Source organism: Protomyctophum bolini, assembly GCF_963924005.1.
Source record: "Protomyctophum bolini genome assembly, chromosome: 20".
Lineage (NCBI taxonomy): Eukaryota > Metazoa > Chordata > Actinopteri > Myctophiformes > Myctophidae > Protomyctophum > Protomyctophum bolini.
This window is the reverse complement of record NC_137881.1, coordinates 29409695-29424039: the sequence shown is the minus strand read 5'-3', so window position 1 is coordinate 29424039 and position 14345 is coordinate 29409695. Positions and strand designations below refer to the sequence as shown.

At 43.3% G+C, this 14345-nt stretch overlaps 1 protein-coding gene across 7 annotated transcripts in view; it reads left to right on the top strand.

The window, feature by feature from the left end:
• Positions 1-14345, top strand: part of dysf (dysferlin, limb girdle muscular dystrophy 2B (autosomal recessive)) — a 137693-nt gene that overhangs the window by 41603 nt on the left and 81745 nt on the right. For all 7 annotated transcript variants that reach the window (XM_080792847.1, XM_080792846.1, XM_080792845.1 and 4 more), the window contains 11 exons: positions 649-755; positions 2155-2350; positions 3650-3796; positions 4084-4215; positions 4819-4985; positions 5173-5287; positions 5566-5671; positions 6708-6850; positions 8662-8835; positions 9991-10078; positions 11572-11649. In XM_080792847.1, the coding sequence (XP_080648973.1) occupies positions 649-755; positions 2155-2350; positions 3650-3796; positions 4084-4215; positions 4819-4985; positions 5173-5287; positions 5566-5671; positions 6708-6850; positions 8662-8835; positions 9991-10078; positions 11572-11649 (1453 nt within the window). The remainder of the gene's footprint in view (positions 1-648; positions 756-2154; positions 2351-3649; positions 3797-4083; positions 4216-4818; positions 4986-5172; positions 5288-5565; positions 5672-6707; positions 6851-8661; positions 8836-9990; positions 10079-11571; positions 11650-14345) is intronic.

Below are 14345 nucleotides of genomic sequence, written 5' to 3'. Positions count from 1 at the left end.
ATAAGATCCAGTCATGGCGGGAGGAAAACTTGGGAGAATGTTCATTATAGGACTCGTTGAAAATAACTTTATACTTTTACCACTTGAGTCTTGAACCCCATCGTCCGCGTTGTGTAACATATTCATAGACACATTTTCTTTTCTACCCGGTGTGTACTAAAGACCTTAAAACTAACTTGAAATGATATAGATACAGTATACAGAAAGGTTTTTACATTTTAGTCTTTGTCAATTTTGTCAAAACAACCAGCATGAGAAGTGTTTGTATTATAATGTGTCTATTACTCATATTATGAAAAGGTTTACAGTTAGTACAGTATATATCATATTTAGTGGATCGATATTGAGGGAAGTGTGTACATTTGCACATGTGCATGCACTTTATGTGCACGTGTGCCGTTTGTTTCTGATTCAGCTTCTTGTCTGTGCAAGTAAATGTGTGTACGTGTGTGTGTGTGTGTGTGTGTGTGTGTGTGTGTGTGTGTGTGTGTGTGTGTGTGTGTGCGTGCGCTCGCCACAGCGCATAGAGGAGTTTGACTGTGACTCTCTCTGTTTTGCTTTAGAGTTTTTACTTTTAGACTAAACTATTCTGTAGCCTACCTTCACTGTGTCTCTGTGTTTGTCTCCCTGTCTCTTCGTGTGTCCAAGGAATCTAACCTGCGACAGGTGCGGCATGACGTGAAGGCGGGCGCGGAACTTGACGAGGTGGAGCTCAGAGTGGTCGACCTATTGGATCAGGTCATCGCCGACTGCAGGTAAAGCCATTGGCTGGATCGGCTGTCAATCGCAACGATTTACGATTGAGTTGAATGTGGGGAATTAACGAGCTCTATCGTCATGATTGATTAATCTGTCGACATTTTCTTGTAATAATTTCATCAATATTTGATTCACTTCTTAGCCCCTACCTTCAGGCTAATATCAGAATACTGATATATTATTGATTTCAGCTGTGACCAGATTGGATCTGTCACAGATCTGCGTGTTCACGCTGGCAGACAAATCCAGCCTGAACCAGATCTGTGCCACATTCAGATTGGAATCTGATTGGTTTAAATAAGTCTAAACTTAAGGCACATGGAATCGAATTAGATCAGGTCACTGCGTTCGGACTGAAATCAGATTTGAAACCACCCTTGTGACTTGTGGCTCAAGTCACATTTTGTACAAATCTGATTCCGTGCGACTTGTTTGTGTTTTAGGCTTTTTGAAACAAAATCTGAGTCCAATCTGGATGTGTGGCACAGATATGATTCAGGCTGGATTTGGCTGCCAGTGTAAAAGGCTCATCATACATAGTCTGGATTTTCGGTGGTGGGGTGACCGCCGAACTACAACATGACGTCACGAGCCGCGGTGAAGAGCAAACCACCGCCACCGCTCCAGCCCTTCTCTCTGTTTATACCATAGATTGTAAAAAATATGGACAAAGCGTTTCCCGGGTCTAACATGGACATAAAATGAAGCCTGTAATTCTATGGTAATTCCTGATGTAAATCGCCATATTTCTAGATCCGTTTTGGCCCAGCTGGCCATTGGCTGGCTCCGTTTTGGCCCAGCTGGTCATTGGCTGGCCCAGACACGAGGCGGGACTTCCCCCCCTTCTTCTCCATAGGTTTTTATTTTGACTCGAGTGGGAGGGGAATCATCCCGATCATAGACTGTAACGGTAGCCACGCCCCTCAGAACATACGCGACTTTATGGTCATTTTTTTAATTAATGGGACCATAATTTTCCAAAAAGAATATTAAATGAGACTTTAAACTAGTGACTGGAAGCAGAAAGTATTCATGACCATGTTTATTAAGGTAATACAGTCTATAGGTGAAGTTGGGCCAAAATACATGGACTTCTATGGGGCTATGGGTTTTTCTGGGTCCAATGACAGCGCCACAACAGGCCATTATATGAATCGTGATTTCCTTATAGGCTTCACAAAATATCTGTCTGACTGCCCCCCTGGTTTATACTCACCACTGCTCAACGTTATTTTAGCTCCGGTGGTCAGCTCGCCACCGGAAATCCAGACTATGAATATGCCTTAAGTGGGGCCTAAATGTCTGTCTGTCCGTCCGTCCCCCCTTCTCTCTCTCTCTCTCTCTCTCTCTCTCTCTCTCTCTCTCTCTCCCCCCCCCTCTCTCCCTCCCCTCCAGTCAGGAGCTGCCCTCTCTGGACCAGTGGCAGTGTGCGACGCCGCTGGACCGCTCCCTCAGACACTGGAGGACGTCCAGCATGCAGCAGATGGCGCAGGCCGCCGTGGACCTGAAGCACGGGCCGTCCACGGAGCTGTCCGTGGTCCTGGAGCAGGCGGAGGACTGGGCCACCCGGATACGCAGCATGGCCGAGGAGGTCCGTTGTCTGACCTGAGATCAGATTCTAAAAGTGTCTTCTACAACCTGACAGTTTTCCATTCTGACCTGAGATCAGATTCTAAAAAAAATGTCTTCTACAACCTGACAGTTTTCCATTCTGACCTGAGATCAGATTCTAAAAAAAATGTCTTCTGTGTCAGTCGCTCTTCGATTTTTCTAAAATAGCAGACCTATACAAGCTCGTAGCGTGCCACTCGGTGGCGCGCTATGAGCTTGTAGAATCTGCTATTTTTCAATAGCTAAAGCATAACATAGTGCTAACACCAAAATGGGTTCCCGCCCCAGAATGGGCTAGAGCACCGTTTCCCCCCAAAAAAACACTGGGTCTCGGGACACATTTTCATGGGAGGAACAGCAACGTCCGTGTGTACATATATGTGGCCTTGAGCACGAGAATGACTATTAGAACCAGTAGGGGCCGCTGTTTGCCAGAAACGGAAAGAGAGATAGTGCTGCACTGTTGGCTGCTAATGAGAGAGAGAGAGAGAGAGAGAGAGGGAGAGAGAGAGAAAAACTACATTTAGTTTTTAATTATTCATTTCTAAACATTTTCAAAAAACACCTTTTTTTTCTTCTTCCGCTCTGTAGTGTTTTATATTTTGTGATGATATTGAATTATTTTTATTTAATTTAATTTTCCATGTCATGTTTATGAATAGAAACAAAACCGCAAGGATTACATTTTTTGCTACCCTTTTAGACCAAGTGTTTGACTATACTCTGATTAAATACTTTATCAGAGAGAAATTCAAACGGCAACAATCGGCTTGGAGATGGCCAGTAGAACCACACGCATGCACGCACGCCACGCACACACCAAAGCAAAGTGTAAAGAGAGCTGTGTTAATTAGAGAAAACTACCCCACAGTAGTGTATTCTTCTGTCGGAACTGGTTATACAGAGGAAAGGTTAGCTTGTGGCCGAACGGTTTGCGGAGCGGTCTTGATATCGGAAAGGTCGCTATAGTTCGTATACCCCCAGACCGGCACGTTTAAAAATGACCACCGCTGACGTGCCCTTGAGCAAGGCATTGAACCTCCTCTACCATGAAATGTTCTATGAGCAGGGTGGCCTGGCTGTAAACAAGTTCTTGAGCTTAATAGTCCAGTTATACCCTGGGTAAACAAAGGTAACTTTGCTTTGGATAAACTTTTGAAGCAAATGGCCGGGGAGTATTTCAACGTTTTGAATTCACTTTGTATAAAATAAAATAGAACTTTGTGACAAATGGCAGCAATGCTCTCTCTCTCTCTCTCTCTCTCTCTCTCTCTCTCAGCCCCAGAACAGCCTTCCAGACATCATCATCTGGATGCTTCAGGGAGACCGCCGGGTGGCGTACCACCGCATCCCGGCGCACACAGTGCTCTTCTCCCAGCAGCACTGTGGCAAGCACTGTGGCCAGCTGCAGACCGTCTTCCTTAATGTGCGCACACACACAGACACACGCCCACACACACACCTATGCATGCACCAATATACATATTATTGCATTCATGAAATGTACTGAATTTCATTAATTTCCAATTGGTTAATCCATTTAGGCCTGACGTCGTTATAAAAATAAAAAAACGTTCGCTCTGAAAGAATATATATATATTCAAAGATTTGTGCCTCATTTTTAAGATTTTTCAAAAATAGTTTAAGTGAAATAATTTAATTCATGCAGCGTCTTGTGTGTGTGTGTGTGTGTGTGTGTGTGTGTGTCCACAGTTTCCTCAGGGTACCGGCGGAGAAGCCAGACTTCCCGGTCAGCTGAGGGTGAAGGTGTGGTTTGGATTGGCCGCCGACGTCAAATATTTCAACGAATACGCCGAGGGCAAACTGTCCGTGTTCGCCGAGACGGTGAGATGGATGAAAGAATGCCCCGCGGTTCATTTTGCAAGCTGCACAATTTGGTCACTATACTTATGCTTTTGGTTGCATTGTTGAATAATGTTCATATTATTTGCAAATTTACAGTTTAGGGCTCTTATCCAGAGCAACTTGCACTCTGCAAGCTCAGAGTGAATTACTCCGAGTTAGCTTGTAGATCTGCTATTTTTTGCTATTATTTGAATTTGAATCCCGAATACATTTTTTGCTATTTTTTTAAATTGGAATCCTGAAAAGTAATATTTGTATTTGAATGCATTTCATTTATGCATTTAACTTCTGTTTATAAACTTAGATAGAAACGCATTGGACAGAAGTAAGATAATACATTTTTAACACTAGTCATTCAGACGCAATTAAGTAATTATTATTAAAGCGGGTTATGTTTGCATGTTTGGAAATCAATAATCTATCACTCAGTATTCGGATATTAGCCTTCATTATTGGGCGTTGGGGGTACAAATTACAGGTTAAATGGTCAGTGCCAGTGGTCACTTGCAGGCCACCAACTTAATATTTCTCTCTACTTTTCCCCATCTCTCTCTCTCTCTCTCTCCCCCCCCCCCCCCCTAGTATGAGAACCAGGTACGCCTGGCCCTGGTGGGCAGTTGGGGTACTACGGGTCTGACCTACCCCAAGTTCAGCGACGTGACGGGGAGAGTGGCTCTGCCCAAGGAGAGCTTCAAGCCCTCCTCTGGATGGAGCTGGGCCGGGGACTGGTTCATCAGCCCGGAGAAGACGTGAGTTATTATGGTAGTCTCATCTCATAGAAAAAAACTGGCTAAAAGGGGCGGATCCACACACCTTGTTCACATTCAAATGATGTCACACTTTCTTTTTTTTAGGAAAATAGTACCTGATGATCATGGTTCTTTTGTGTGTGTGGGTGTGTGTGTGTGTGTGTGTGTGTGGGGTTGTCCCTCCCAGGATGCTGTACGAGGTGGATGCAGGTCACATGACCTTTACGGAGGAGGTGTTTGAGAACCAGATGAGACTCCCAGGAGGACTGTGGATCGCCATGCCCGAGGGTTACACCGATGTGGTACTGTTTGTTCTACATTCTGTATATCTATGTTCTAGTGAGGGTTACACCGATGTGGTACTGTTCTACATTCTGTATATCTATGTTCTAATGAGGGTTACACCGATGGTGATACTCTGCATTCGTGTTCTACATTCTCAATATCTATGTTCTAATTGTGTAATGTTCTAGCACAATGTTGATGTTTGAGGTTTAGACATAAGATGACTGAGCATAGCAGCAGGTATACACTGTTCACACTCTGTGTGTGTGTGTGTGTGTGTGTGTGTGTGTGCTAGAACGGGGAGAAGGCGGTGCCTAAGGATGAGGTGGAGTGTCCTCCAGGATGGGTGTGGGAGGAGGTGGAGTGGAGTGAAGATCTCAACAGAGCAGTGGACGACCAAGGTACACGAACCTGATTTACTTAAACCTATGGTTGTCACAAAGGTGTCATCACACATGCCGTGTGTGTGTGTGTGTGTGTGTGTGTGTGTGTGTGTGTGTGTGTGTGTGTGTGTGTGTGTGTGTGTGTGCGCGTGCGTCTAATTTAAGTCTTAACCCATTTAGGCCTGACCTCAAAACGTAAAACAAATCTTCTAAATCCTCCAGTTTTCTGAAAAACATATTTTCACGATGTTTCAAAATAAGCAGACCTACAAGCTCGTGGCGCGCTATGACCTTGTAGATCTGCTATTTTTCAATAGCTAAAGTATTAACGGAATGCTTGAATACCAAAAGGGGTTCCCGCACAGAATGGGTTAATTTGCTTGGTTTAAATATTGCTAACCGATTATATTTCATCGTATGATATCTCTTTCTCACTCCCCAAACATTTTGCAGATACCGACTTTTCCCGATCCGATAATTATATTTTATATAATAGAACACGACTTTATGCCATATCACAATAGTACTGTAATGTCCAATTTTTTTTTATATATATATAAATAAATAATATTGATACTAGAGATGTCCCCGATCGCGTCTTTTGGCTCCCGATCTGATTTTACGATCATTTGAAAATGACGTGATCGGCCCCGCTTTCCGATCACCTGTCGTGGGAAATTTAGGGATAAACATCTAATAATACTCCAAAGTTACAGGCTGTTTGCTGTTTGGCTGTTTGTTCGGGACAACCCTCATTTTAACTTGTTACCTGTACTGTTTTGTTGCTTTTTAATTCTCATCCGTTATTCGTTTTTTCCCCCCGCTGATATGGTCTCTCCCCCTGGCCTCCACACATGTAAAGCGTCTTTGAGTACTTATGAAAAGCGCTATATAAATCCCAGATCTTATTATTATTATTATTATTATTATCTTTCCCTCATCTAACTCCCTCGCTCTCTGACGTCTCTCTTAATCTATCCCTTTCTCTTTTATACGTTTCTCTCCCCTCCTCCCCTCTCTCTCTCTCCCTCTCCCTCCCTGTGCATCTCTTCAGGTTGGGAGTACGGCATCCCCATCCCTCCGGACCGCCGGCCCAAGTCCTGGGTCCCCGCGGAGAAGATGTACCACACCAACAGGAGGCGCCGGTGGGTCCGCCTGAGACGCAGAGACCAGCAGAGGATGGAGGCGCTCAAGAAGGTGAGGACGGGACGAGTGGAGAGGAACACCATGATGAGTGGAGTGAAAGGAACGGATGAGTGGAGTGAACGGATGAATGGAGTGAAAGGAACAGATGAATGGAGAGAAAGTCAGGGATGTCCCGATCACATTTCTTCTGCGTCCCGATCCGTTTCCGATCATTTGATTTTTTTCCCGATCCAATATTTATATTATTGTTTTATGTTTTTTTTTGTGGCTTTCGCCTTTATTTTATATTTTTTTATAGAGGGACAGACAGTAGGCTGACAGGAAATGGGGAGAGAGATAGGGGGGGGGAAGACAGCAGTAAATGCGAGTCGAACCCGCGGCACACTGCCAGACTGGATTACCAGCCAAGGTGCCTGGACCAATGAGCCATGGCCCAGGCCCGATATTCATATTTTATAGGACACTTACTGTATGCCATATCACGATAGTACAATATATAAAATCACAGACAAACAATATCCAGCTAATATCATGATATGGATATAATATCGATACAAGGATATCATGCACGATTGCGTGGTTTTTGCTCCCGACAACCCTAAAGGTCATTACACACTGGCGAATTGGCGACGCGATATATTCGTGCGAATGATTCGCATTTAAAAAAAAAACAATTGAAGTCCATGCAAGCTTCCACATCAGTGGCGAATGTGCGGATGTGCGAAAATGCGACCGTTTTCGCTCTTTATTTGTTCGCTCTGGTGTCGTATTTTGCAGAGATTCGCAGGCGAACGGCAACATGCAATATTTCGCATTTTCAGATCGCTTATTCGCATCGCGTCGCTACTTCGCCAGTGTGTAAATGACCTTAAGAGAAAGCACAGTTGAGTGGAGAAAAGTGTTGTTTTTGATTGATTGATTACTTTATTAGTCAAGAAATGTAAACGGCACGAGGTACAAACTAAAAGTTTGTTTTTTTGTATTCAATTCATCAACATGGCATAAATAATTTACACAATAAATCTGCTATGAAGCAATACAAAACACTATAGGCCCACGGATAAAAAAACGGCGACAGAGAATGCCACCTCCATTCTATGGGAATTTACATTTACCTTCCCGCGTGGTCTCTTGATAGATGATTTTTAAGGCCAGTCTTTTAACCCATTTTGGGAGGGAACCCCTTTTGGTGTTAGCAGTTTAGGTATGAGGGTATTGCGGGCACTGCCCCTTAAATACCTTGAAATTAAGGCTTAAATACAATCCCATTTGTATTTAACCCTGTCTTCTACCCTGCCCTCCCAGACGAGTGTGTTGGAATTATAGGCAAGGGCTTCAGGCCGAGAAGTCGTCAAATCCAGTTTGTTTTGGGAGAGGTCTGAAGCTTAGACTTTTAGTGACATTGAGATGTCGGAGCTAGAACCAAGATTATAGTCAAAATGTCTGCACCAGACCAATAAACGGCTGCTCTGTCAACAGAGAAGGCTGGGCTTCACTTGCTTTTCACGATCCGTTTGACATTTAAAACGTTTTGTTTTCACTGTAATTGATCTAGAAATGTAGAGCTGTTGAGTGTGAATATGTGACATTACTCTCTGCGGCCACTAGATGGTGGTCTAGCTACACAAATGAGAATGTGGCCTGTTGATGAGACAGTCATAATTGCCTTTTTTATGTATCCTAGAACCTTTAAAGGTGCATTGTATTTAGCTTTGAAACATAAAATGTCAAACAATACAGAGAAATAAGATGCGGCCAGATTTATTTGAGAGGTGAAGATACTGAGTGTGCGTTTGTGTGTGTGTGTGTGTGTGTGTGTGTGTGTGTGTGGGTGGTGTGTGTGTGTGTGTGTGTGTGTGCAGCAGCGTCCAGACGAGGCAGAGAGAGAGGGCTGGGAGTACGCCTCCCTGTTCGGCTGGAAGTTCCACCTGAAGCCGAGGAAGACGGACTCCTTCAGGAGGCGACGGTGGAGGTATCGCATGGAGCCGCTGGAGAAGACTGGGCCGGCCGCCATCTTTGCTCTGGAGTGTTCCCTGGTCAGTGGTGGAAGGAAATGAAATAAAGAAAAGTACTCCCATTTGTTATACACAAGTAAAAGTATATCAATTCTGCGATGTAGAAATATACTCCGTTACAAGTGAAAAGTCCGGAATTCAAAATTGACTTGAGTAAAAAGTATACCAAAAGTTGAAAGTATTGATACGCAAAAAGTTTTCAAAAGTAGCTAGTAAACTGACGTTTTCAAATAATTGCAGTGGAGTAAAAGTACTGGAGTAGAAGTAAAAGTAAAAATACCTCAACATTGTACTTAAGTACAGTACTTGTATATGAAATATGAGTGTAATATGAAACCAAATGGACCCATACAGGTCCATTTGAATGTAGAAGAATGCTATTTTGATCAACGTTTTGACCGTTATATCTCCTATACGACATTAATACAGGTTTTGGTCTGAGAGGCTAAATCTCATCAAATGGTGGTCTGTGTGGCTCAGATGCTGAATCAATAATAGACCTTGATATGAAATGGGTTGAAAACCCACTGCTCTACGGTTCCCCCCGGCTCGGCGCTCCAACCAGACACATTTGGGCCTCCATGGATTCAAGTTCTCTGTCGCCGTGACTTGAATTTCACATGCTATATGGGGGTCCAACGTTTCTCTCTTTTGGGCTATAACTCTCGGCTTTCTCTAAAGCATCGGGAGTCTTCAAAAGAGTGTCCGGGACCCCCTCGGAGATATACTGCAGGGTGGCCGACAAATCTTTGTATAGGAACATTTACTATTTGAACCCTTTTAATCCCTTTTCTGAGGGGGAACATTAGCCGAAAATAGCCGATCTAAAAGCTGTACAAGTAAGTCTGAAGTCTTCTATAGGGGGATCCCTGCTCTAAAGTCTAAAGGATGAGTTATATAGGACTTATAGTTGCCGATCGGTGTTGTGCCTCAAACTAGGCGATCTACAAGCTCGCAATGTGTTGTGTTGTGAGCTTGTGTTTTCCACTTTCTCGTCAAACGAACGGGGATGGGGAAAAACAAACCGGTCATATCAAAAAGAAAAGTTAAGAAAATTCTAAACCCCGGTTTCGAAGCTATAGTCTGTTTTGTTCACATCACTCACACTGCATGGCTATATACCTCTTTTCCGGGAGAGGAGAGGAGAGTATAAGCTGTGTGTTTTTTGTCTTCCAGAGCAGCATAGTGGAAGACAGGACCGACGATAAATCGGTCACCACCACGTTTGGAGTGAACAGACCGACAATCTCCTGTTTCTTTGACAGTAAGACAACTTGCACGCACGCAGCCACGCACGCGCACACACACACGCGCACGCACACACACACACACACACACACACACACACACACACACACACACACACACACACACTCCGCCCCGTCTTTCCTCTCCTTTTCCCCACTTCCTCGCCGCCTCCTCCTCTTCTTTGCCTCCTCTCTCCTCATCCCCTCCTCCTCGTCTCTCTCTCTCTCTCTCTCTCTCTCTCTCTCTCTCTCTCTCTCTCTCTCTCCATCTCTCTCTCTCTCTCCTCCTCCATTTATTCTCTCCATCCTCCTTGCCTTTCCTTCCTCCTCCTCTCACCTCGTCTCCCTGTTACGTCTTCACTTCCAAAATGAGGGTGACATCTTTATAACCTCAGCTACTATGTCTCACACATGCACGCGCGCACACGCACAGACACACACACACAGACACGCACACACACTCACACACACACACGCACGCACACACGGCCATCTGTCGCCCACCTGTGGTGCATTCTGGGAGGGATCCTCTGCTTCCAATTTGTGGGCAGGGCCAACAGGTTGCTGCCATGGCAACGGTGCGGTGTGCAGTCGCTAATGGTAACCAGACGTACGCTAACTAGACCGTGACCTGCACACTCACTCTCTACAGTACGACTGTGTGTGTGTGTGTGTGTGTGTGTGTGTGTGTGTGTGTGTGTGTGTACTTACATACTTGTATTATGTATACTTGTGAGGGCCAGATGTAAACCACAATTATAATAGAATTTGAGAAATGGACATCATGAGGACATTTTTGCCCTGGTCCTTATTGGAGTCACTGTTGCTTTTTTTTTTATGGTTAAAAACATATATATATTTTTTTAGACCGATGAGGTTTACGATTAGGACAATATTCAGGTTGGGTTTAGGATTAGGATTTAAGATTAGAATTAGATAAAGGATTAGAACATTTATAGGTTTAAAAGTTGGGCTTGGAGTTATGCCTGATTCATGCTGACAAGTATAGCTGCACACCATAAGTGTCACACGCACACACCAGAAATGGCAGATCTACAAGCTCGCGTTGCAACGATGCATTGTGAGCTTGTATACTGTAGGTCCTCTTGTTTGTTGGTTAAACATTTAAAAGAAACATGTAAGAAACATCCTACAATTTGGATGACCTCACAAGGATAGTAAGTGTGTGTGCGTGTGTGTGTGTGTGTGTGTGCGTGCGTGCTTGCGCGCGCGCGTGTGTGTGTGTGTGTGTGTGTGTGTACATGCCATGGAGCGAGTACATTGGTGGGCTGAATGTTTAAATCTGGGTTTCTATTTTATTTTTTTGTCTTTTAGACACTTTTTATGAGGACATTTTTATGGTTGCTACTCAAGATAATGATGTGTTTGCTCAAGGGTTTTGTTTTCTGTCTACCCCCCCCCCCCCCCTCTCTCTCTCTCTCTCTCTCTCGCTCTCTCTCTCTCTCTCTCTCTCTCTCTCTCTCTCTCTCTCTGTGTTTGTGTGTTCTAGCCGGTACGAGGTACCATTTGCGTTGTTTCCTGTATCAAGCCAGAGATCTGTTGGCCATGGATAAGGACTGCTTCTCAGGTAATGTTCACCAAAACAATATAATCCTGCCGTCACTGTGTGTGTTGGGGTGGAAACTTTGCACGTCCAAAGTCGTTACTTTACGGGAAATGGGGGGGGGGGAAGGAACCTGTTCCAATGTATGTACCGTAACCTTTATTTTATTCAACCAAGACAAAAGGATAAAAGGTACAAGTAAAACAAGTTCAAACACCACATTGGTTCCGAAAAAAACCCAAAACAAAAACATGAGCAAGACATGCATAGCGTATCCACTAACAAATGTTGAAGTGAGATAAGGTGATGCACTTTAAGCAAAGTTTTGCTTGCAAAATCATTCCACGACCACCATACTATGCTATTTGTATTTGGACGGAATTTGTAATGCAGTGATATCTTATTCATATAAGCTCTTGTGAATTATCTTTCACTGGTTTACATATTTACCTTTCAACCTGCATGCTTGGTTGTCCCTATTTTGGACATAATTAATGTAATAATTAATAATTAATGTAGGTCCTATATACATTGCAGGACATTCATTTACCAAAAAAAAAAAAAAAAACATATACGTCTAATTTATAATTAAATTAAGAGAAAATTATACTGATACTTGATGGTAGTGGTGTCTGTCGTACTGAACAGGGCCCGGTTGTTGTTGCTTTGGAAAACAGAACGGTTCCAGTATGATTCAAATAAACCACAGAAACATCACAGCATTAATCACAGAAAACGATTTTTACACACACACACGCATGCACGCACGCACGGACAGACAGGTGAACTAGAATGAATGGCAAACTAAAGGGTGAACGACTGACTGACTGACTGACTGACTGACTGATGTGTACCCATATACAGCCTGACGTATTCGTGTACACTGCTGTGCTAAAATACTCCGTAATACGAAGCATATTGAAAAGTCCTTTAATGTTTAAAATCATTTAGTGTTTTTTTCCCCCCCCTTCTGTAAAGCCACAAAAAGAGAGAGTGCAGGAGAGAGAGAAAGAGAGAGAGGGCAAGAGGGTAGACAGACCACATTAGCTGTTCACAAAAGTAACCCAGAGTTTTAAAAAAAAAGTAATGATTCATAAAAAGAATCCAGAGATTATTTAAAGGTTTGACATTGCTGAGGTAGGAACCACGGAAAGATGGATAGAGAGAGTGAAGGAAGCGGGGGGGGGGGGGAGTGGGGGTCATGTTGAGAGGAGAAAAATATGAAGATTTAATGGTCTAGTTGTCTTGGATGAATAAGGGGTGGAGAGAGAAGGAATACAAGGAGATGAAGAGAAATGGGAATAAGAATTTTAAAAAATCACACTCGTGTGAAGTGAGGGGCGGCGGCCACCGTTCCACATTACAGCAGCAAGCCGTTTGTGGCTGATATTTTAGTTAAGCCATCGGTTTATACCATGGGCATGCAATATCATTTTCTGCACAAGTATTATGGAGTTGGTTACCTTTTATACATTGACACATCATGTACATATTTATCAGGAACATATATAAATTAGTTGGTTGGAAAAATATTCGCCAATAAATGACAATTTTCACAATGTATGAATTTTAAGCATTTTCCTCACACTTGCTTTCAAATCAGAATATTTAATTGGATTCCCCATGTATGAAAACATGAACATGACACTTCAGTCTATATTTCTACCTTGTTTAGACAAAAATATAAGCATTTTATTATGTTTCAGCATAGTGGTGGCCGCCATCTTTAAATGGTCCTTTTTGAGGACTTAGCGGCCATTTTGTTGCTTGGCATACAGCAGATTTGGATTCAGCAGACCTTAATACCCCTAGAAAACATGTATGCCATAAATTAACATGATTTGCCTTCAGCACTTTAAATAAGCACATAGTCTGAAATCCTGCCTTGACTACAAACATGGCGTCACTGCTTAAAGCAAACCTTAAAACTCCATAGACTTATACGAGTCGATTCTTGGGGGCTTGCTGATTCAAAGACAACCATTAGAAGTCCATAGAGTTGGCTGCCACAGACGTTGGAGGGCCTAGCGCCCCTCAAAAATGGGAATACTTACTTGGGCTAATGGGTGGGTGGGCCGGTGGACCACTGCCCCTTCACTATGACTGGGACCATACAGTATCTTAGCTTACTACTCTAGTCATTATATAGAGAGTACACCAGTGGTTCCCCCTGGGGGTCCGCGACACATAGCCAGGGGGTCCGCAAAATCATTCAGATTAGTTTTTTTCTTTTATTTCAAGAATACCTTACCAATAATCACAGTAATCCTTAATCATATTCCATCATTCAAGGGCCTTATTTGGGTAGAAATGAAACCGACTCCATGCAGTCACTTTCAGTTGGTAGAGTAGAGGCCGAGTGTCTGACTGGGACCAGCAGCTGATAGTCGTTGACGCTTAATTGATGCATCAAGGGAGGCAATTATGTTTCTGCACCGTCAAATAGATATTCTAGTCTATTCTAAGATATAGCATCTTAAATGAATGTTGTGAAAATGTGTTGTGACAGATAGACATGACCATTATAATAGAGTTCAATGTGACTGAGACAATACTTTAAAGAGTTTACAATGACTCACACATGACATAACCATATATAAAGTAAACTATGACTCGGACCATATATAGCATTTCTGACATCATGAACAACAAACAAACCGTGTCGCAGCGAGTGGTATTGTGTTGCGACGTACTGTAGCTGTGATGCCCTCGTACAGTGG